The 24,128-nt window shown below is 39.2% G+C and overlaps 1 protein-coding gene across 2 annotated transcripts in view; it reads right to left on the bottom strand.

The window, feature by feature from the left end:
• The window catches only part of lars2 (leucyl-tRNA synthetase 2, mitochondrial), a 135,428-nt gene that overhangs the window by 51,709 nt on the left and 59,591 nt on the right, over positions 1–24,128 (bottom strand). For both annotated transcript variants that reach the window (XM_056263113.1, XM_056263112.1), the window contains exons 7-12: positions 23,005–23,148; positions 8,971–9,078; positions 8,336–8,495; positions 4,400–4,504; positions 3,822–3,937; positions 3,458–3,741 (exon numbers count right to left, since the gene is read on the bottom strand). In XM_056263113.1, the coding sequence (XP_056119088.1) occupies positions 3,458–3,741; positions 3,822–3,937; positions 4,400–4,504; positions 8,336–8,495; positions 8,971–9,078; positions 23,005–23,148 (917 nt within the window). The remainder of the gene's footprint in view (positions 1–3,457; positions 3,742–3,821; positions 3,938–4,399; positions 4,505–8,335; positions 8,496–8,970; positions 9,079–23,004; positions 23,149–24,128) is intronic.

The raw sequence follows: 24,128 nt of genomic DNA, 5'->3' as shown, positions 1-24,128 counted from the left end.
GTTGCCCCTCTTTTTTAAATCAATAATTACAAAAATCCACATTTTTAATCTGCCACCCTGCTTTCTGAATATTGGCATCGGCCACAAAAAATAATAATAATAGTCGACCTCTTCTGAACCACATTTCTGTGTGTATGTATTTTACAAATGAACTGAGGCAGCTAAACATGTTTGTCTCTCCATTCATGTGACTGTCTGACAAAGGATTTTTGTATAAATGTCATCAGCTTTCAGCAGCTCAGCCGGCATTACCTACTCATGGCCAGAGAGGGTCTATTAATACCCTTCACACTGAGGAGGTGCTATCTGAGCGCACATCTTCAACACCTCCATGACTCAGTGGTAATGATCCCTGTAGCCTCCAGGGGACGAGAGCGCCCAGAAACAAGACACTTCAGTCTGGCGGAGTCTGAACTCGGCTCTGTTTTGATTATATCTGAGACAATGAGTTCTGGTCCAATCTGCCATTATTTCACATGACAGAGTGGGAGTACAAAGATTCAGATAATGGAAGAAAATGATTCCACTTATATTACAATGCCACCAGATGAATCTCTTATCAAACACTTTTTATTTTCCATTTTCTAAAAGTTCAATTTATACTCTCAAAGACACCAAACTGTCTGACCTCTAAATGTGAGAAGAGATTTCCTCTGAGACAAATCCAAGTAATTAGTGCTCAAGGTTGAGCCTTGGTGCTCATATGGGGGATGCAGGTTCAAATTCAACTGCTCTATGTTTACTTCTTTATACTTTCTTTTTTATAAATAAATATAATAATATTTATTTATAATACAATATGATATAAATATTATATTATACAACGAAACAAATCGAAAAACAAAATTAAAAATCAAATCAAAATCCAAACATTAGTGGTGGCACTCACCTGGGGGAAGTGCCCAGTATTAATATAAAATGTAAATAATACTGTAAGCAAACAAAACAAAAAACAAAGCAAAACCCCCCATGGCAGTGGCTCAGCTGGTGTACGACTTTATATAATATGTGAATATAATAATATTTCTTTATAATATATATATTATAACAAAACAATATTATATTAAATATTATATTATACATTCTACAATCTTCATGGCAGTGGCTCAGTTGATGTAGCGATATACTAATATTTCTTTATAATATAATATAAATAAATATTATATAAATATTTGCTAACACTTACACTTAAATTTATTGCTAAATTAAATAAATTTAGTAAATACAGGGCCAGTATCGCCGATATTGATACCGATACCAATACTTTTTCATTTTAAAAGCATGCCCTTGAGCTAACATGTACTTTCCTGTGCTAGAGCAGTGTGTGTCACGATTTATGAGGTGAATGCATCATTAATATGCTAAATCTGAATACATATTCATGACCACTAAAATATTTTGTGATTTGTGCTCTCGACTCACCTGTAATTAGTCAAACTAGCCTAATTATAGTAAACGCACTATTGTGCATTACTGTTCTAAAGTTTGGGGTCTGTAAGATTTTTAATTCTTATCTGCATTTATTTGATCAAAAACACTGTAATATAGGGGTGTAACGATACACAAACCTGACGGTTCGGTTCGTCCCACGGTTTTGAGGTATCGGTTCGGTTCGGTTCATTTCGGTGGGTGGGGGTTTTTTAGAAAACTAAAATTGCTTTGATTTTTTATTAAACAGTGCTTTAATGAACAAATTGTGTCCTTGTCTTTAAATTAATTCAATTACAAGTAAACGTTTCTCAAGGATAACAAAATTATCTGCTAATGCTGTAAACTACAGCCCTTACTTGCACATTACTATAACATTAAAGCTTAAAAGACTAGACTTTTAGCCTAAATGATATAATAATAATCAACACTCAAATAACAAATTGTATGAAAACATGTAAACTGCACATATGGCAATTTTTGCATTAACATGTTTTTACTCTAATTTGTTATTGTTATATAATAATTTACACAGTTGCTGTTATTTTCATGACAACTATTTTAAACATACATTAAATAATCAAGATATCATAACAGGTTAAGTAAAATATAATATATAGGCTAATATATAGCATTTATTTAGTGAAAGAGTTAGCAAACCAGCAAGCTGTGGACACTGAATGACTTGCCTGAGGTAAATATAAAGCTATGTGAAAAACTAAGCGTTTTATTGACGTATTTCCGCTGTTGAAACACTGATTGAGTGTTTACACGAGTTATGATGCCTTTCAGTAAGTATACTGTATCTTTCAACATACCTTCGGGTGTCCATTCATGTTTATTCTGTAACTGAGGAAGAGATGATCGCGCTCCGCGCTGCCGCATGCATACAGTGATATCTGTCACGCCACATCTAAGAGCGCCAAAACGGCATTTATTGTTTGCATTTCGTGATCAAATAGACATAATTTGAAAGATTAACCCTGGCTTATTATTAAAAGTAACAAAACACTGAGCTTATTGCGATTATATGTGGTTAATGGTGGTTAGGCAACAGCCCCGTATTCGTTGTGTACACATAACACATGAGGTGCAATGAGCCGGGGCTGGGCGGGGCAGCAGGGGGCGGGGCGTGTTCGGTTCGCCATGAGAGTATCGCGATACGTATCGTGGGTGGTGTATCGCGGTTTTTCGGTTCGGTTCAAATATCGTTACACCCCTACTGTAATATTATTACAATTTAACACAGGCTATCTGTTTTCTATGTCATAATAAACTGTAATTTATTCCTGTGATCAAAGCTGAATTATTTACTCCAGTCTTTATGATCCTTCAGAAATCATTTTAATATGCTTATTTGTTGCTCAAGAAACATTTATTATTATTATCAATGTTGAAAAGGGTTTTATATTTTTGGTGGAAACCCTGCTAAATTTAATGCAGATGTTTTGATGAAAGTTGAAAGAACAGCATTTATATGAAATATTTTTTTGTTTAACAGTGTAAAACCCTTGACTGTCACTTTTGATCAATTTAATGCATTGATCCCTGCTGAATAAAACTATTAATTTAATTAAAAAATCTTACTGACGTCAGCATTTTGAACCGTTATGTACACTTTTAGTTTGTTTATTGTGAAATAACTACCGATTGTTTCTCTGTCATCTAAGCATTGCTCAGGGCTTCGTTTCCCAAACGCACTGTGACGAACTCAGCGAAGCACCAGCAGCGAACGCGCTCTGTGATTGATTGGTTTCGTCTTGAATTCAGATGACTAGGAGAAATATTTCTATCCTACACAATTTATTCGCTTATTTTTCCTCTTAGAAGCTTATTTTGCTCACTGAATTTCTGCTAAATGAATAAAATTACTGTTTAAAAAAAACACACATTTTGATCCATATTTGACACCACCTCAGTATCGATACTTCAGGATCGATCTGCCCACCCCTACTTACAGCTACTTTTGAAAGACCGTCATTAGAGAAAGATTTTTTTTTTGACTCAATCCATCGAGTCATCCACTTACCTCGGACACTGGCACCTCAGCCAATCCTGTGCCGTCTTTAAGGGCGACACCCCTTTCCCTGTGAGGGAAGGCACTTTAGGCAGCACGACCGGCAGGTCCTCCGCTGGAACTGCCACGGGCCCGCAGGAGCTGCAGTGCACTATGGGAATGGGTGTGCCCCAGTAGCGCTGCCTTGAGATTAGCCAATCACGTAACTTGGTACTAGTGAGGTATCCACCAACGTTCTTCTCCCGAGCTTTCTGGGTAACCGAGTTAAAGGCTTCTTCCCGGGTTTGCCCTGTAAACTACAACAGAAGAGATTATCAGTTGTAACCGGTTAACTGGAACCGTCCGTCCTCGTGTTTAACCGTGATGCTGAGTTTACCTCATCTGAGTTCATTAGAGTCTGTGATCCATCTTCTTCTGTCTTCAGAACTGAGTTCCAGCTCAAACCCAGAGACTGAGCCAACCTCTCATCCTCCTCACTGCTATCTGGGATGCCTGTTATATAGAGTATAAAAGAGTTGCATTTATTTTTAAAGGGGTCCTTTTATGCCCTTTTAAGAAGTCTTGATTTTGTTTTTGGGGTGTACTAGAATATGATTTCATGTTTGATTGTTCAACACATTAAAAAACACATTATGTTGTGAAAAGCTCTTAGAGAAATCCTTGATGCTGGAGCACAGCATGCTGGGAAATGGTTTATTGAGGTGTCTATGGTATGTGTGTAGCAACACACAGTACACACATCCCTGATGTATACTGTAGATTCTCCTTAGGGAACACACTTGAACATTCACAACATGTCATTCAGATGCCTTCTAGAATATTACATTAACGAACTAAAGATTTACAGTGCATTTGATGAAGCATACAAGCCTCCAGTCACACACACACACACACACACACACACACACACACACACACACACACACACACACACACACACGCACACCTTCTCACCTATCACAGTGTCCAGATGTCCGTCGAACTCATTCTTGGCAGAGATTACCACAGGAACCTCACGGCCAGTGAACACGTTGAGGGCAGTGACTTCAGTCAGGCTGTCTGCACATACAGGGGTCAAAGGTCAATCAACGAACTCTGATCTCATACCTGAATCTGAGATCTCATTAGCAGAAATCTGTCCTCTTACAAAGCCTTTGGGTTTTACAGTTATTTCATGTGTTGGTGCAACACCACAAGATCAACAACTAGCAACCTGTACAAGGGTCAACACACACCTACACACTACAAAAAAACCTCTAAATAAAAGCATCAGTAGATCACCAAAACATGAATACGGTTTTTCTTTACTGTCATTTTGATTTCTTCACAAAAGAAACTTTATGATAAAACCTTTAACACTGCTGATGGCATACGTCTCACTATTTTACCCGACTGAACTCCATCAGTCTCCATAAACGATGTTCCTGAGCAGTGTTACTTAAGTATCGAGATATTTAATTTTTTTTATTCATATTTTGAATTAACTTCAATTTTATAATTTCATTTTTATTGTATTTAGTATCAGTATTTTTTTTTTTTTTTTGTAGTTAAATTTTATATATATTTAAATATATATATATATATATATATATATATATACACACACACAGGTCCTTCTAAAAAAATTAGCATATTGTGATAAAGTTCATTATTTTCCATAATGTAATGCTAAAAATTAAACTTTCATATATTTTAGATTCATTGCACACCAACTGAAATATTTCAGGTCTTTTATTGTTTTTAATACTGATGATTTTGGCATACAGCTCATGAAAACCCAAAATTCCTGTCTCAAAAAATTTGCATATTTCATCCGACCAATAAAAGAAGTGTTTTTAATACAAAAAAAAAAAAAGTCAACCTTCAAATAATTATGTTCAGTTATACACTCAATAGTCAATACTTGGTCGAGAATCCTTTTGCAGAAATGACTGCTTCAATGCGGCGTGGCATGGAGGCAATCAGCCTGTGGCACTGCTGAGGTGTTATGGAGGCCCAGGATGCTTCAATAGCGGCCTTAAGCTCATCCAGAGTGTTGGGTCTTGCGTCTCTCAACTTTCTCTTCACAATATCCCACAGATTCTCTATGGGGTTCAGGTCAGGAGAGTTGGCAGGCCAATTGAGCACAGTAATACCATGGTCAGTAAACCATTTACCAGTGGTTTTGGCACTGTGAGCAGGCGCCAGGTCGTGCTGAAAAATGAAATCTTCATCTCCATAAAGCTTTTCAGCAGATGGAAGCATGAAGTGCTCCAAAATCTCCTGATAGCTAGCTGCATTGACCCTGCCCTTGATAAAACACAGTGGACCAACACCAGCAGCTGACATGGCACCCCAGACCATCACTGACTGTGGGTCTTTGACACTGGACTTCAGGCATTTTGGCATTTCCTTCTCCCCAGTCTTCCTCCAGACTCTGGCACCTTGATTTCCGAATGACATGCAGAACTGAGCAACAGTCCAGTGCTGCTTCTCTGTAGCCCAGGTCAGGCGCTTCTGCCGCTGTTTCTGGTTCAAAAGTGGCTTGACCTGGGGAATGCGGCACCTGTAGCCCATGTCCTGCACACGCCTGTGCACGGTGGCTCTGGATGTTTCTACTCCAGACTCAGTCCACTGCTTCCGCAGGTCCCCCAAGGTCTGGAATCGGTCCTTCTCCACAATCTTCCTCAGGGTCCGGTCACCTCTTCTCGTTGTGCAGCGTTTTTTGCCACACTTTTTCCTTCCCACAGACTTCCCACTGAAGTGCCTTGATACAGCACTCTGGGAACAGCCTATTTGTTCAGAAATTTCTTTCTGTGTCTTACCCTCTTGCTTGAGGGTGTCAATGATGGCCTTCTGGACAGCAGTCAGGTCGGCAGTCTTACCCATGATTGCGGTTTTGAGTAATGAAACAGGCTGGGAGTTTTTAAAAGCCTCAGGAATCTTTTGCAGGTGTTTAGAGTTAATTAGTTGATTCAGATGATTAGGTTAATAGCTCGTTTAGAGACCCTTTTCATGATATGCTAATTTTTTGAGACAGGAATTTTGGGTTTTCATGAGCTGTATGCCAAAATCATCAGCATTAAAACAATAAAAGACCTGAAATATTTCAGTTGGTGTGCAATGAATCTAAAATATATAAAAGTTTAATTTGTATCATTACATTATGGAAAATAATGAACTTTATCACAATATGCTAATTTTTTGAGAAGGACCTGTATATAAATCGGCTGGATCAGTGTGTTGTGATTGGTAAACCACTTCCACTGTGTTTGGGGAACTCTCCCCCCCCCCCCCCCCCTTACCATAACCGCCAGTTTCAACACACTTATGCTGCGTTCACACCAAACGCGAATAGAGCGTCAAATTCGCGTCTACCGCGTCTATTTGGACGCTTAAACATTTTGAATCCATTCGTGTGTCCAAAGCGAAATTGAAAAAGCAAGCGTTTGAAGCGAAATTGACGCGCGTCCGAGGCTAAATCGGCGTCTTGTGGGAGGGGCCAGTGCTAGGCGGTTGTCTGTTTGCAAGATGGCTGCTGTTGATTGAGCATTCATCGAGAGAGTCACCCCTCCGGAGGCGTTCCCAGTTAGGCGAGTCTCACCATTTGCTCCAGGAGCTGCGCCTGGATGACGGCCGCTGTCAGCGGTACTTCCGCCTGTCCCGCGCCCAGCGTGATGACCTGCTGTCCCGCATCGGAGCGAGGATCGCCCTCACCCACCTAATCTGTCATTTATTTTTGTTTTGATGATAAATGGAGCCAGCCTCCAAAAGTGATTAACCTGTCCTGTGATTTTTTTTTTTCTCAGACACGAACTATGTTCTTATGCACTAAAGTATGTTGGTTGTCTTTACATTAGAATAATAATGTTTCATATAATCTAGATTAGATATGGAATAAATAGCATTCAATACAAAATTAATATGTCTCATATATTGAAATCAAGTTTTTATATGATAAAATATTTGCTTTGTTGTGCATTAGAACCACACCAGGCATTTAGTCATATTACAAAATAAGTTATTGAGGCCAAACATATTAAATAACATTATAAACTGAAAAGCGCGCCTGTCCCCATTTATCACGTCATTTCACCATGTGACAGCAGCAAGCAGGCTCCTGATTGGTTAACGCGGCGCGAAGTCGTGAACTGACGCCAAAGTTCAGATTTTTCAACTCGGGCGTCAGACGCGAATTCGCATCAAATGCGTGAATGCATCAAATAAAATCATTCACGCGTAACGTGCGTATTGCACCAGACACACAATTCGCCTCATTCGCGCGAACTGGATTCGCATCTACCGTGCTAAACGCCTCATTCGCGCCGCAGGACCTCTAGACCTCTAAACGCGTCTTTACATTGACTCGCGCCCGACACTCTATTCGCGTTTGGTGTGAACACACCATTATAACTGAACCAGGCCCCGCCCCTTTATTCTGCGTATGAATTATGTAAATGAGGAATATTGTGACGTGTTCGTTCCCGGAAGAAACTCAAGACTACAGTAGAGGCGTTTCAGGAGTTCAGAAACACTGACACTGATATAGAGAAGAACTTTGGGTAACGCTTCATTTTACAGAACAGTACTTATGTGTACTTACCTAGAAAGTACTGGCTTATATAAGGTAAGTACATGGGTTAGGGGTAGGTTCAGGGTTAGTACCTAGTTATTACCCAGTAATTGTAATTACTATAATAAGTACATAGTATGTACATGGGTAACAGGACTGTAAAAGGAAGTGTTACCGAACTTTGTAACTTTGCAGAGCTTTTTCATGCTCAAACAGCAACAGAACATTACAGTTCTCAAGTTAACAGTGAGCAGAGCTGGTTTGAGCGCAATGGAGCCGTGCAGCAGCCGGTGTGAGGGGTGTGTGTGTGTGTGTGTGTGTGTGTGTGTGTGTCTCACCTCTCCCAGGTCTCAGGGCTCGGAGCAGAGCTGGTTTGAGGGCACTGGAGCCGTGCAGCAGCCGGTGTGAGGACAGGACTGAGACATACGCTGCTCCGAACACGGCCTCTGGAGAACAGGTGTATGCAGACAACACCTCCCCTGTGTCATGACCATCTGCCTGAGAGAGAGAGAGAGAGAGAGAGAGAGAGAGAGAGAGAGAGAGAGAGAGAGAGAGAGAGAGAGAGAGAGAGAGAGAGAGAGAGAGAGAGAGAGAGAGAGAGAGAGAGAGAGAGAGAGAGAGAGAGAGAGAGAGAGAGAGAGAGAGAGAGAGAGAGAGAGAGAGAGACATGCAATAGATAAAAAGGATTTAGGCAAACAGACACTCTCTGTGCTGGAAATCAAATTAGGACAAATATCCTCCCACAACAGAAACAACAACAGATTTGAAGAAACAAAGCTGTACGTGCATTACACAGCCAAACTCTGAATCAAGCCTGATGTAACGTACCCGCTCATATGCCAGCATGGAAATTCATCATTTCACAGCGATCGCCGTGTGAGCAGTTAGCATTAATACACCTCTGAAAAGAGCCATGGAGCTGATAAATACAAATCAGTCTGGCTGCACAAGCCATAGATGAAGCATTCAGTACCTTCAGTATGTGGTTGAAAAAGCAGCCGGAACAGTCGCCAATCCAGTTGGCCTGCATGCCCTTGACTCCATACCATTCAGGGAGATCGGCCAAAGCGTCCAGGAGAGGCTGCGAGACAGGATTCACATTATATGTTAATATAATCGATTTATCTAAAATATACACTACTGTTCAAAGGTTTGGGGTTCTGTTCAAAATAAATCATTTTGAAACTTTATAAAAGGTATTTATTGTCACTAATGCATCCTTGTTGAATACCGTCCGTGTTTTAATTTAATTTCTTTCCTGACCCCAAACTTGTATGTAAATACATTTATTTCTGGTCTGCCAACGAAAATACTTCCATACGAAGCCAAAGCAAGATCAAACCTTCGCACGTTTGACTGAATGAATCAATGTTTTTTAATAAATTGGTTGAGTGAATGATTCAATGACTCATTGTCATTACTTTAAGTGTTCAGGCCCTCTATGTTGGTTGCTGTTTGCAATACTATAATTAAAGGCTCAGGGTTAATCATGGGAAAGTTCATCTCTACTGGTGGATCCCGAAACTGCATCATTCAGTAGGCAAGGTTGCATACTTTCGGGGGGATCCTGTGCGAACTGAGCTAGCACTATTTAGAGGAATGGGAATGCTAATGGCCTGCTCTATTCAAGTATTATGAACTTCCTTAATCTCTCCAAGAAGATGTCACACAGCCTCAGCTGTTCTGGCAGAAAACGTTCAATTTTCTGGCATAAAATGAGCGTCTGCCCTTACATTTGGAGTGAAGAACGAGGCTCGAAGAAAGCCTCATGAACTGCTCGAAGTCTCTACACACACACACACACACACGCATACAGACTCAGGCTGAAAAAAGAAACTCTTGGGGGTGAGGCAGAAAGGACGAGGCAGATGATGGAAAAGAGGAAGCTATGCATAATAACGAAGGTTCAGGCCAAAAGGCTCAGCTGGGCTGCCGAGAACTGAAAGGATGTGATATGAAAAGCCAACAGTTGGGTTGTGAGATCTCGCTCCTCTCTGTCACTAGCCATTAGCGGTCTCACTCACAAGAGGCTTCGCTTACTGAGTGCAAAACCAATAGGAATAATTGAGGAGGCCCAAATGTTGACGTTTCCTCAGCACTCCACTCATTAGCGACTGGGACGCACTCGCAGGAAGGACGTTTCACACTCACACGAGGCGGCGGAAGAGGGTAGGGGTGTAGCCGTCTCGTTTCAGAGCGCTCTAATCTGGGTATTCAAATCTTCAACTCATTTGAGCAGAGCGAGTTACCAAATGAGCTCTGAACAAGATAATGTGAGCAATTTTTGAAATGCTTAAAGGCCATGAGTGTCATTTTTTTCTTCGGTTTGATGTGTAGGGAGAACAATAGCCAGTAGATTGACTTCTTTTGGTGTGTAAACACTGTTAGGGGTCATAACATAACCATAAGAAATCATGTAAGGGGTCTTTGTACCAATTAAACATCCTGCATGTTTTTTTTTTTTGTAGCTTAAAAGATCCTCCTCGTCATAAACTAGCGATGTAGTCAAGACCACCTAGACCGAGACCAAGTCAAGACCAAGACCTAGAATTCATCAAAATCATTTACTGCCTGTAAAATGTCTTGTGTTTAATTAATAAATACAATTAGAATAATAAGACACTATACAGAGCTGTTACTAATCAAATGAAAGCACTAACAACAAAATGTATCTTTGCACTGCAGAGGAGGCACAGAAGTTAAATTGGTACAATTAATTAATGTTTCAAAAGTAACACTTTGAATGTAGAAATATGATGAAAAAATAAAATTATACTTTGAAATATGAAACTAAAACTGCCAGTAGGTGGCGGCAAATCACTTAATAAGTGAGTCACGGAATCATTCATTCAACCAATTTGTTCAAAGCAGCTGATGACGAAACAGAAACGAAACTACGAGTAACGAGTGTGTTGCTCGGGAATACACATGTCTGCTATGGATTTGTTTGAAACTATTTTCATTGGCAAAATAAAGCAAAAACTTGAGTCGCCCTGTGGTTTATATGTCTATGTGTGGTGTTTTTAATATGCTTTAAGACAAACCATGTGCAAATTCATACAGGTGAAACTCGAAAAATTAGAATATCGAATATCACTTAAAAGGTGAAACTAATATATTATATAGACTCATTACATGCAAAGTGAGATATGTCAAGCCTTTATTTGTTATAAGTTTGATGATTATGGCTTACAGCTTATGAAAACCCCAAATTCAAAATTAGAATATTGTGAAAAGGTTTTCATATCTGTAAGCCATAATCATCAAACTTATAACAAATAAAGGCTTGACATATCTCACTTTGCATGTAATGAGTCTATATAATATATTAGTTTCACCTTTTAAGTTGAATTACTGAAATACATGAACTTTTGCACGATATTCAAATTTTTCGAGTTTCACCTGTAAGTCGACAGCATTGCTCAATATTTTCTTCTTAAAACTGCAGTGAACCAAAGACAGTCTCAAAAACACGGTTTGAAATCGCTGGTGTTTCTGACGTCACAAACGACCTTGTAACCAATCAGATCAACGTGTGATCGTCAACCGGTGGATCTCTGAGCTGAGTGAGTGAGTGGAGGCGGGGCTCATTTGCATATTCATAGAACCACGCCCATACTAAATGAGGCAAGAGTGTCGAGTTACATTCAAGATATTTTAAGGCATGAAGAATTTTCTTTCAAGGAAAAAACTTTTAAATATGTAATTTTTGACCCACGATTCGATTCGTATCGCGATTCTATTACGGGGGCGGGGCTTGTGGTGAAAAAAAGAGATTTTGAGAGAAGAAAAAAAATACTGGTATTTTTATTAAATAACATTAGGAAAAACCTGTATAATCTAAACACCAAAGAACAATAATAACTATGCAAATTATTAAACTACTAGGCAGTGTAGGCTGCTGCTTTTGTGTTGTGTTCTGTACTCCAACTAAATTGATTTCGGGATGGTGCCGTAGGATATGCATCTGCATGTTGGACGTGTTGCCGGTCAATTGAGGATTAATTTAATGCACTTTCTGAGAATTTATATTTCAAGTTTTGGCTGCAAATTTCACGTCCATAATGCTGAAATTGCCAAATTTTAAATAATTTATCCTCAACTAGTTTTGTGGTGTAGGTCTACGTATTTTATAATGTTAACTTCAAATAATACTAATAGTAATTTAAAGATGTGGTAGTTCTGGACAGGAAGGATATCTCTGGGAGTTGGAAGGGGTGTGATAGCGATTCTGCCTTCTCACATCGCGATACAGGATCGTGGACCTGAGTATCGCGATTTCGATTTTAAATCGCGTATCGTTACAGCCCTAGTATCCGTAAAAAAAAACAAAAAAACAACGTGTATCTCTGAAGACGATGATGTCATCCACATGCGTATTACATGTTCAGTCTATAGTGCTTCATCGCCATCTAATGGTCCGGCAGCAGAATACAGCGTTTTTTAGTCGTTTCCGCGGATCCGTGTGAATGGGGATCGTTTTGACAATGGTGTCGTCTGTATGAGGAAAACTCAAAGGAAAAACTTCTCAGTTTTAAACATATCGTTGTCATGTAAACGTACCCTAAAGGCCTGTTCACACCGGGACGAATTTCGCGCGCGATATTCGCCGACGTTTAACGCCTCGTGACTAAACAAAGGGCGCCAATGTGAGTGTGCACACCGACGCGAAAAACGCCACGCGTAAAAGCGTAATTTTTTTTAAAACGCCTCGGGTTCGTTTTTTTGGTTTGACGCGCCTCGTCAAAAACTATCCGACCAATGAGATTTCCGCTTTTACTCACGTGTCTGGAGCTTCTGAAGTTACAGTAAAACACAACTTGGGGGCGCTCAAACACAAAACGGTCTTGCTGAGCACACACACGTAACGGCGAAGAAGATGCGCCAGCGTCTACACCATAGACAGTATAAGAAGTGGACAGAGCCATCTCATTGTTGAGACAGTTGAAGCCCATTTTTAGCGATTTTTGAGCACTTCCGTTCCTGACGCGCAGACTCAACCCGACTCAAACTAAGCTTGATGACGTGAGCAACCTGTCTGACAGACGTTACTCTTCTAGTAGCTGTGCGTGAAAATTGCCGACGTTAATCTTGCAGAGACGGGGAACTTGAGCAAAGAGTTCTTTGGCGTGAGTGAGCAGGAGTAAGTATTCCGTTGCTTTTATGGACTCATTATCTATGGGCTTCTCCCTTGACGGGACGTCCCCCCGATCGCCTGCGAGCTTCTCCTCCTGTCTGTACGGTCATTTCTGTACAGCGCGACAGAGAGTCGAGTGGTTATGACGCAATCGTTAGCCTATTTTTACTAAATCTGTTTCTACGGGGCCATAATGTAACATAGAAGGTAATGGAGCCCTTTATACATTGTCGTGTTTCTTTAGAAATAAATAATGGACAAATGGAGTCTTTAAACACCTCAGATGTAAAGTTATTCGCTGTCAAAGTGACGCCAAAATGAATGGGAGTCAATGGAAATGCTAACGCAAGTGAAGTTCTGCTACAACATGGCGGCACCCGGCCGGGTTCAACTTCCGGTCGATGGATTACCCCCTTGGTCTACACACCATAGATATCCATAATAAAGGCTAGATGTCTCGTCCGCGCTGCTGGCCAAATATGGCCTTTATTATGGATATCTATGGTCTACACTGCCGGGAAGAAATAAGACGAGGAAGATGCGAGGCAAGATGAATGTAGAGCTGCTGGTGTCGGTGTCGGAACATAAAGAACTATATGACAAATGCTACAGCGACTACAACTTAGGACTATTTCTGTTTTACATTAAAGGGTTAGTTCACCCAAAAATGAAAATTCTGTCAGTAATTACTCACCCTCATGTTGTTCAACCCCGTAAGACCTTCGTTCATCTTCGGAACACGAATTAAGATATTTTTGATGAAATCTGAGAGCTGGATCACTCCTCCATAGGCTTCTTCAGGGATTGAACTTCCCGGCCTCGAAAAGTTATTAAAGACATCTTTAAAATAGTCCAAATGACTACAGTGGCTCAATCTTAAGTTTATCAAGCGACGAGAATACTTTTTGTGCGCAAAAACAAACAAAAATAACGACTTTATTTCAACTATTCATGTCCATCTCCTTGGGCCTCGAGTCAGTTCACTAGTGTAATAGTGTAAGCTTCTGTTGTTGTACGTCACACGCATCACCCACATGACCAGCGTCGGCCAATAGTGAGCCTACGTGTGACGTAGCTCTACGCAATCACACTACGTTAACCTACTAGAGGCCCAAAGAGAAGGACATGAATAGTTGAAATAAAGTCGTTATTTTTGTTTGTTTTTGCGCACAAAAAGTATTCTCGTCGCTTGATAAACTTAAGGTTGAGCCACTGTAGTCACTCGGACTATTTTAACGATGTCTTTAATAACTTTTCGAGGCCGACAAGTTCAATCCCTGAAGAAGCCTATGGACTAGTATGGAGGAGTGATCCAGCTGTCAGATTTCATCAAAAATATCTTAATTCGTGTTCCGAAGATGAACGAAGGTCTTACGGGGTTGGAACAACATGAGGGAGAGTAAATACTGACAGAATTTTCATTTTTGGGTGAACTAACCCTTTAAGCGCCATCTAATGTCAGGGAATGAATTTGCATGTTCACTCGGCTCATCATCAGCGAAAATCGCTTGGGAGTGAACACAAAAAACGCGTTGAAAAACGCTGACGAATAACGCACGCCGACATTCGTCCCGGTGTGTACGGGGCTTTAGTCACATGCAACAGCGAGTGGGCATTGATACAGTTTCCCATGCAATGACGTTAGCCAATCATAACATTTTTCTTTAATTAGAAAAAATCTTATTAATAAGTTTGGCTAGTCTTTTATTATTAGTTCTTAGAAATAAAATATAAGCAGTTTTGTTAAAATAGTATAAATATTTGGTATTTATTGTCTGCCATGTGAATCGTGATGCAACCAACATATCAAATATATACAGTATATATATATTTAAATATCATGACAACTCTCCTGAATGTGTGTCAAGGCCGACAAATATCTTGAAAAATCTGATAATTTGACAAGGCTAGGTTAGCTCAGGTTGTCAAATGTCGTGGTGCAACTCGCTAAATGATATTTATTTATTTAAAATTCATGATAATTTAAGCAATATAGATACTGACGTTTACTGACAAGCCTTAAAGGAGCCGCCCACTTAAAAAAAAACAGATCATTCATTTCAGACAGAAGGTCAGAATGAGGGTTGACTTTATTTTTTATATGTATGTTTTTGTGCGAAAAACTATTAACATTTTAAGCGAGCTCTGATGAACATTTTAAAATAATAAAAAAATTGACGTGTTTAGCGTGTCAGTCCTCTTCCATTTTTAATAGTTGTCTGAGAGATATACATAACATAACAATAACATAAATCATAAACACTGTGACCATACCAAAATCCCATTGTTTCAAGTCAGCCAGTGGGGAAGCAACCTAGCGTATTATTATTTCTAGGAAAATATCACAAGACGAGTTATAACAAGAACTACAAGATAAGTAATGACAGATACAAGGACCCAAAAAATGCTCACCAAAGATGCCCATGTAATCTGTGCTTTGGTTTCTCACAGCATGCATTGCAGCAGGAGAGGACTGTATCAGCCAAACAGGCCTGCCAGCATTCAGTCTGCAAACACGCTTGGATCTGACTTGGACACGAGTGCGAGGTGTAAGAGGCAAACAAAACGCTCAAAGAGCCAAGCACTGCAGAAGAGCCAAACCAAAGGCTACATCTCTCTATTCAAACCTGTCCACGTTTTCAAATAAAACCTGGATCAACAAGGCTATAGAGAACATTTATAGAGTCTCCATGGCAACACACACATCTCTTAAACAGTGGAAAAAGTGATGCAAGGTAGCAAGTGTTTGGCGATCTGTTAGGCGATCCGCTTTGGTGCAGACAGAACTATTTGCATACATGATTCATGACTGCACAGTCAGGGCTGATCGAGAGAGCGCTGTAATGAACTGGATGTGGAAGGATGAGTGGTGTTTGCCTGTGCAAAACTCACGAGGGAGTTGTGGGAAGATGCCAGGGATGTTGCCGTGAGGTTGTTCTGGATGCTCGTTTAATTGCATATTTTGGGTTTTGAACAACCCTTAAGCAACAGGCTCGATCAAATTGTGCAAATTTGTTGGTCCAGATCTATGAATTTATTAAAAATGCATTGTGAAATCCAGACAAAAATGTCAGGGCATAACTGTCAGGATATCACAAAGGGGAAAAAATTATGTAATAAGAAATATCTTATTAAAAAGTTTGACTAGTCTTCTTATACGGAAGCGTATTGCATTCACTTGAAGAAAAAAAATCTACTTTCTGAATTAACGAGTTCATTATCTCAGAATTATGAGATACATTTTTCTTGAAAAACATCTTTTTCACTCTGTTTTTATGAATTAATGAGTTACTCATAATTTTGAGATAATTAAGTCATTAATTCAGAAAAACAGAGCAAAGACTTTTTTCCATGAAAAATTATCTCGTAATTCTGAGATAATTAACTCGTTAATTCAGAAAAACAGAGTAGATTTTTTTTCCTCAAGTGAATGCAAGACGTTTCCGTACTTTTATTCTTTTATTAGTTATAAAATATAAGCAGTTTTGTTAAAATAGTATAAATATTTGGTAATTTCTTGTCTGCCATGTGATGCAACCAACATGCAATATATATATATATAACACACACACTGTAATGTAATGTCGTGTAAACATCAAGAAACATATTTTCCTTACACATTTCATTAAATGTGAGTGTACACATTCTTATCATTAATTTCAAAACAGTCTTAAATATATTGCTAAAATTATCATGAATTTTAAATTCATAAATATAATTTATGTTTTGGCGAGTTGCATCACGACATTTGACAACCTGAGCTAACCTAGCCATATATATATATATATAATATCATGACAACCCTCAGAAAAATCTGATAATTTGACAAAGCTAGGTTAGCTTAGGTTGTCAAATGTCGTGGTGCAACTCGCCAAAACATAAATTATATTTATGAATTTAAAATTCATGATAATTTTAGCAATATATTTAAGACTGTTTTGAAATTAATGATAAGAATGTGTACACTCACATTTAATGAAATGTGTAAGGAAAATATGTTTCTTGATGGTTACACGACATTACATTTTTTGACATGCAATGGACAGCACAGTTATGAACACACACACACACACACACACACACACACACACACACACACACACACACACACACACACTACTGAAAAAATGAGAGTCTCTGTGAATCGCAGGAACATGCTGTGTAATTTCAACACATCCGACAGAGACAGAGAGTGAATTAACACACACACACACACAGAGCAACTGCTATCTAAAGCAGCCTCCTAAACTTAACCAAATTGATCTGGAAGAATCTACATTGGACGCAACTAGACACAAAAACAACGTGTGTATGACAGGAGACTCGACTTGTGACTGATTTCAACAGTTTGCCGTTAGCATGTTGCTAAGCTAACGACACAATACACAAACATAGAGTGTGTTTTATAATTAGATAGATAAAGTCTGATGACAACACTTTGATGTTGGATTGGCAAAGCCTGCCTGAAAGTATGAAACAGTTTTATATGCTTGAGGCTTGAAGGTCTAAAGTCAGATGAAGAAAGGAAAACAAATGAAATCTCTGACAGAGCATATTAGACCACTTCAGACTGGAGACCAAATGTTTGGTTTAAAATAGAGATCATGATTCTCCCATGATTCTGAACAACTAATCAAAATAAAATGTAATATATTCAATTTTTTTATTTCTGCAGTCGATTTAAAAATGTTTAAATAATTATTTTAAAAAACTATATTGAACTATTGATTCAATGACTCTCATAAATACTTGTTTCCTTACTGGATGAATCAGTGTTTTTGAACGGATCTCTTGAATGATTGATTCAATGATCAAGTGTAACAGCGCAGCGCTTCTGGGTTGTACGTCAGAACGTAGGCTCACTATTGACCGACGCTGGTCATGTGTGTGTTGCTGGCCAATAGCGAGCCTGCGTGTACAACCCAGAAGCGCTGCGCTGTTACACTACGTGAACTCACTCGAGGCCCACAGAGAAGATGATGAATAGTTGAATAAAGTCGTTATTTTAGGGGGTTTTTTTGCGCACAGAAAGTATTCTCGTCGCTTGATAAACTTAAGGTTGAGCCACTGTAGTCACTCGGACTATATAGTTTTTCTCTGTGTGAGAAAGTGGACGTGTGGCGTGAGAGTGTGTGAAAAGTGTCGAATGCGTGAGTGGCAGCCCTGTATATATACATTTAAAAATATATTTTATATATTTATTTTATTATACACGTATTCTCTTCACTGTGTACATGTATAATAAAATAAAATGACAACCCTGTCTCTTTTTGTAAAACATCAGTTTTAATGATCAATATTATAAAGTTTTATATTTTTTAAATTAAAACAGAAAGAGGCAGAGTTGTGTTTTATATTTCGTTTTGATATTAATATACACGCAGTGAAGACAATCAATGTATGCGTTGCCTGAACCACATTTGTGTGGCTATTAATATGTTTAAAAAATAATAATAATTAAAAGAGGCAGTGGCGTTTTATAACATATTTTGTTTTATTGTAGCCTAAAATATACATAGAGATAACAATCGTCTGGATTGTTCACAGGTGTTTCTTGTTTAGTCATTCGTCTCTAAATGGCCCTCATGTTTCCATTGTATCTGGGCTTTGTTCCCTGTACTCATTGTTGGTATGTTTATGTTTCCGTTCATGATCAAGTTCAGTTAAGTCAAGCCAAGTCTTTGTTATTTTGTATGTCGTTCAGTTTAATGTTAATAAAACTGCCCTTGTGTTCGTCAAGCTTGCCTCCAGTGGACTTTACACATAATAGCAGTACTGGACAAATTTTTTTATAAATTGCGGGTTCAGAACTGGCTCTAAATCCCAGTACAATCAGAGGTGAAGGACGAGACGAGCCAGCAGTCGCTCACACCTCAGATGGAGTCGATCTGGACCCGGAGGAACAGCTGGGGCCGGTTTCACAGAGATAGACTTTGACTATGGCTTAGATATAGTAGATAGTCAAGACTTCAGATAGACGTCTAAATCAGACCGTTGCACAAAGCACTTAAGACTCTGACTTTCTTAAGTAGAACTACACTGCAATGCATTCTGGGTAAAATAAGACACTTTTCAAAACAAAAAACATGGCGGATCGAGTGAGCTCACTCAACCGCTCAGTGCAGTTTACCCCAGCGGGAGATATGTGTGTTTGGAGGAGTGTAACAGTTACAAGCACATTTTACTTTGGAAATTTAGCGTAGAATTTAGTAACAAGAAGAAATGTTTAATTTGCTACGACAGTTAATCCGACTGTTGATCGAAGCGTTAAAGACGTACCGAAAAGATACAAAAACATGGTACAAGATGCCAAAAAAGAAATATTTAAGAGGAAATATCCAAAAACGGGAGGAGGACCCCAAGAGACACTTAAAGACACTGAAATGGTGATGGATATATATGGTGGACAGTCGCCTATGTTTTCTTTCGGCTGTTTGTAGTGTAACTGATTGTTACTGCTGGTTGCCACGGTAACAGAGTCTTAGACCTGAGTTAGCCTGGGGGAAAGGCGTCTAATTTTTTTGGTCTAAATTAAGTCAGTCTTTATTTTTGTGAAACAGTCTAACTTGCATGAGACTAGTCTATGAGCAAATTTTAGACTTGTCTAACACTACAGACCGGTCTAAAATAGCTTTGTGAAACCGGCAGGGCGTTTCATGCGGGACTAACCTGAACTAATGCTGCCCTTTGGTCCAAAAATATGGACGCACTCCTTGTTCCCTTTTTGCACTTACTCACTAAGACTGGAAGCTTTATAGCCTGGTTAAAACCAGAGCATTCTCAGTTGTAACTGAGTTATGGTCTGGCAAAGCGTCATAGACAGATCATTTCCAGAGGGGCGTCACCAACGGACGTCGCGGATAGACCTAAACCCAATCAGAGCGATGAAGTAAGATGACGTATGCAGAGCGGCGGAGAAACATCTCCGAGTGTTGTTCTTTGCTCGGTTTTTAACAAAAAGGAAACGTTCAAATGGCTTAAAACAGACGCGATAGCTGATTGGAACAAGTGATGTTCGACGGCGGCGTCCATCTTTGTAATGTAGGCTACAAAATCTGCTTCAAAATCCCAGCGCTGTCGTCATCGTGTAAAGCCCGCCCCAACGCTTCTGATTGGTGCCTCGATTTCGGCGGATTGGAAATGGGCTTGAATGAGCTCTTTGCCAGACTAACTTTCAGAGCAAATCTAAATTTGCCGGAAGTTGTCTGGGTTTTCCCAGGCTAGAAGCTGTATAGTGTTACTGCAAGAAAATGAACAGCAAATGATGTGCATTAGGTGTGCGACCACAGCATTATGTCATTTATCTATTTAGCGCTGCCACAGAGAATAATGGGAAATTCAGTCGCATGGGTCTGTTGTTGTATGAACTGGCTAAATGAGTAATATTTACTGGCAAGCTTTATTGCTATTCTTCATTAGCAGAACACAAAACTAAATTTCAGCCTACATTCACAATTCAAACGCATTTTTCATTTCATTTTGCAATTTCAACATGATTCTTTAACTGGTGATCGTAGTGGCGTTCATGTACGCTCATCTTGTATATACGAACATTTGGACTCGAGGGTTTCATAAGCTTTCAGATCCTCGGCACAGACAGGCCTCCTCCGTGAGAGCTTGAGTGCTTCAAATGATTTAGACTCAAAGGACTTTTAACCAGTTATTGTGTGGGTGGATTTTTTTATTTATTTTTTAATAGAGGAAGTATAATTAAGATCGAGTGCACTCTAGCCAGCTTCCCTACAGCAGATACTGTACAGTAATAAATGGTCGACATGTTCATTTGGGTTCGTACTATAAAGTACTTTGTTGTAATTGAGATTATATGATTGCCAAATCTAAATATCTCATTAGAATACATGCTGTTCTGAATTATGATGATGGTACCTTGAAAAAAAATATTGCAGATTGTAACTTCCCTTTTGTTGTTTTACCTTTTTGACCAGTGACTCTTCCACAGACTTGTGAATGCTGGATAAGCAGTTTAAAATAAATTAAATAATTCAAATTCAAACTAATTTATCAATAAACAATTCTGACTAATTTATGAACTGGTCTGACCAATTCACCACTGGCTTCAAACCATAGTCATGTTTCATTTGCGAATCATTCTTTAAAATTTACAGAAATAAAATTTATTGAGATTTACAGAACTTTTGTAATTTTCCATCAAAGCTTCTTGAATGGGGCCTAGTATGCCCTTTTTTGTTTTTGGGCTCTACAAGAACAGGTTTTCATGCTTGAATGTTCAATAAACACATTATTTCCCTCATATTCTCCATTGTTGCGGCTCCTCTATTCCCAGTCTGTCAGTAACGCTCTGTTTAGTTCCTGTCTCTATGAAGCCCCTCCTTCTGAAAGCACACTGTGCTCTGATTGGTCGGCTGGATCAATGTGTTGTGATTGGTCGAGCGCTTTGAGTGTGTTTGGGAAATGTCCCGCCCCTTACCATAACCGCCAGTTTAACATGCTACTACAGGGTTCCAGACTGCGACCAAATTGGTCGCATATGCGACCATTTTTTGAGAATGTGCGAGTTAAAATGTTATGTGGTCGCATTTGTGCGAGTGGACGCTCGAGCAACAGAACGCCGTTGTATCAGCTGCTGCAGTCCGTAACTTATGTTCAAAATGAACGAGTAGGCTACATCATGAATCCATTTTCCAAACCGTGTTTTTGACTTATTCTGAATCACTACGGTACGCTTATAATAAGTGTTTATATTCGGACTATTTTATCCCGGGGTCGTCTCGGCTGCGGAGTAGCCCAGTGCCTGCGTGACTCGCCATAGACATTAACGGAGAGAAGTTCCGTCTACAATGTTCTTCCGCAAGACATGTGCAGTTTATTTATTGACGAACATAGACGTCACGCGCATTGCACACTGATGGTGAAACGCGCCAATTACGCATTCACGAATTAAGGCATATAAAAATGATAAAAATGGTCTCACGAAACACAGAGCCCCTTCCTCCTACGTCTTTTCAACGGTTATATTTTCCTCTGTCGAGCGATTACTCTCATGATCGCTCGACAGAGGAAAAGGAAATTATTATAAAATGCAGAAGGTAATTGGAGTGTGAGATTTCTGCTTTTTGTTACAACTATAAACTTTGATAACGAAAAATCTGTATCAGTTTATTATAATAGCTACTCTAATCTTTTAAAATGTATGTTTAATGATTTTTAAAAGATAGAAAGATGATTATAGATAGACAGATAGAATATGATTTAAATGTAAATAGATAGATTGTATATAATTCAAATGTAAAATGCTTAAAATTACAGATTAAAATTACTGTCCAAAATCCATGAAAATCCTGAAATTTGGCAATGATAATTACCATATATTACATGTTTTTTTATATAATATATTACAGGTATTTCTGCAGCAACCCAGAAAGCCTTTGCTAGCCTTGGTCCATTAAAACCACTATTCATCAGCATGCATTGATTAATCCCATGGCATGTAGCAAAAAAAAAAGAAAAAAAAGGTGCGACCAAATCATATGCTGGTGCGACCAACTGAGAAAGTTGGTAGCACCAGTGCAACCAGTGGAAAAGTTAGTCTGGAGCCCTGTACTAACTAACTCGACCAGGCCCCGCCCCTTTATTCTGCTTATGAATTATTATAATGAGGAATATTGTGACGTGTTCGTTCCCGGAAGAAACTCGAGACTACAGTAGAGGCGTTTCAGGAGTTCAGAAACACTGACACTGATATAGAGAAGAACTTTGTAACTTTGCAGAGCTTCCTCATGCTCAAACAGCAACATCACACACTAAAAACAGATGATCATGTAAAAAAGCCCCCAGTGAAAAGCCATATAGAGTGTGTTTCTAGGATCAGACTGCTTCAGGCTGTCGTACCTTGGCATAGTTTGTGGTTTTGATGAACCACTGCTTTAGAAGCTTCTGTTCCACGGGAGCTCCAGACCTCCATGAGCGCCCGCTCTCATCCACCTGTTCATCTGCCAGAACCGTCTGATCCACGGGGTCCCAGTTCACCAGCGCCTGCACACAGGGCACCAGAAAAAGTAGATGAACAAATGAAAATGTCATTTCTCTAGATCAGGGGTTTTCAAAGTCTAAGGGGCTGTTTACACCTGGCCACTTCATGTGTTTTCTCAGATCGGATAGCTATCTGATTTATCAAAACGATTCCATTTACACCTGGTCACATAAATGTGTTTTTGCAAAACGGATATAAATCCGATCTTCAATTCCCGCTGCAGATTTAATGGAGTGCACGTCACCGAAAGCAACAGATATTGCTGCATTTTATTGATCATCAGCTAATTTCATAATCAAAGACAGCAATAAGAGAGAGCGTTAACAGAACTGGTAAGATTAAAAATTAAAAATTATAACTATGCAACCGTCTACCACAGTATCGCATCAGGAAGTGCATTGTAGTCTCCCTGAGGAAAAATTTGATTTATTTGTTGCTATAGGAGAGGAAGAATTCTGCAAACTCGTTAATTCATCTAAATCGACAACTTGTATGTTAGATCCTATACCGACTAAGCTACTGAAAGAGATGCTTCCAGAGGTCATATATCCTCTTCTTACTATCATTAATTCATCTTTGTCTCTAGGATACGTACCAAAAACCTTTAAACTGGCTATGATAAAACCGCTTGTTAAAAAACCTCAACTTGATCCTACAGAATTAGTCAATTACAGGCCGATCTCGAATCTGCCTTTTCTGTCAAAGATATTAGAAAAAGCAGTATCTTCACAACTATGTTCCTTTCTAGAAAGAAATGATATCTGCGAGGATTTTCAGTCCGGATTTAGACCGTACCATAGCACTGAGACCGCTCTCATTAGAGTCACAAATGATTTGCTCTTATCATCCGATCGTGGTTGTATCTCTCTATTAGTGTTACTCGATCTTAGTGCTGCATTTGACACCATTGACCACAACATTCTTTTAAAGGTGCCCTAGAATGTTTTTTATTTTTATTTTTATAATGTTTCCTGGGTTACCC

Source organism: Rhinichthys klamathensis, unplaced genomic scaffold (genome assembly GCF_029890125.1).
Source record: "Rhinichthys klamathensis goyatoka isolate OS25496 unplaced genomic scaffold, OSU_Roscu_1.1 h1tg000198l_1, whole genome shotgun sequence".
In the NCBI taxonomy this organism is placed as follows: Eukaryota; Metazoa; Chordata; class Actinopteri; order Cypriniformes; family Leuciscidae; genus Rhinichthys; species Rhinichthys klamathensis.
This window is presented reverse-complemented; position numbering and strand designations above follow the sequence as displayed.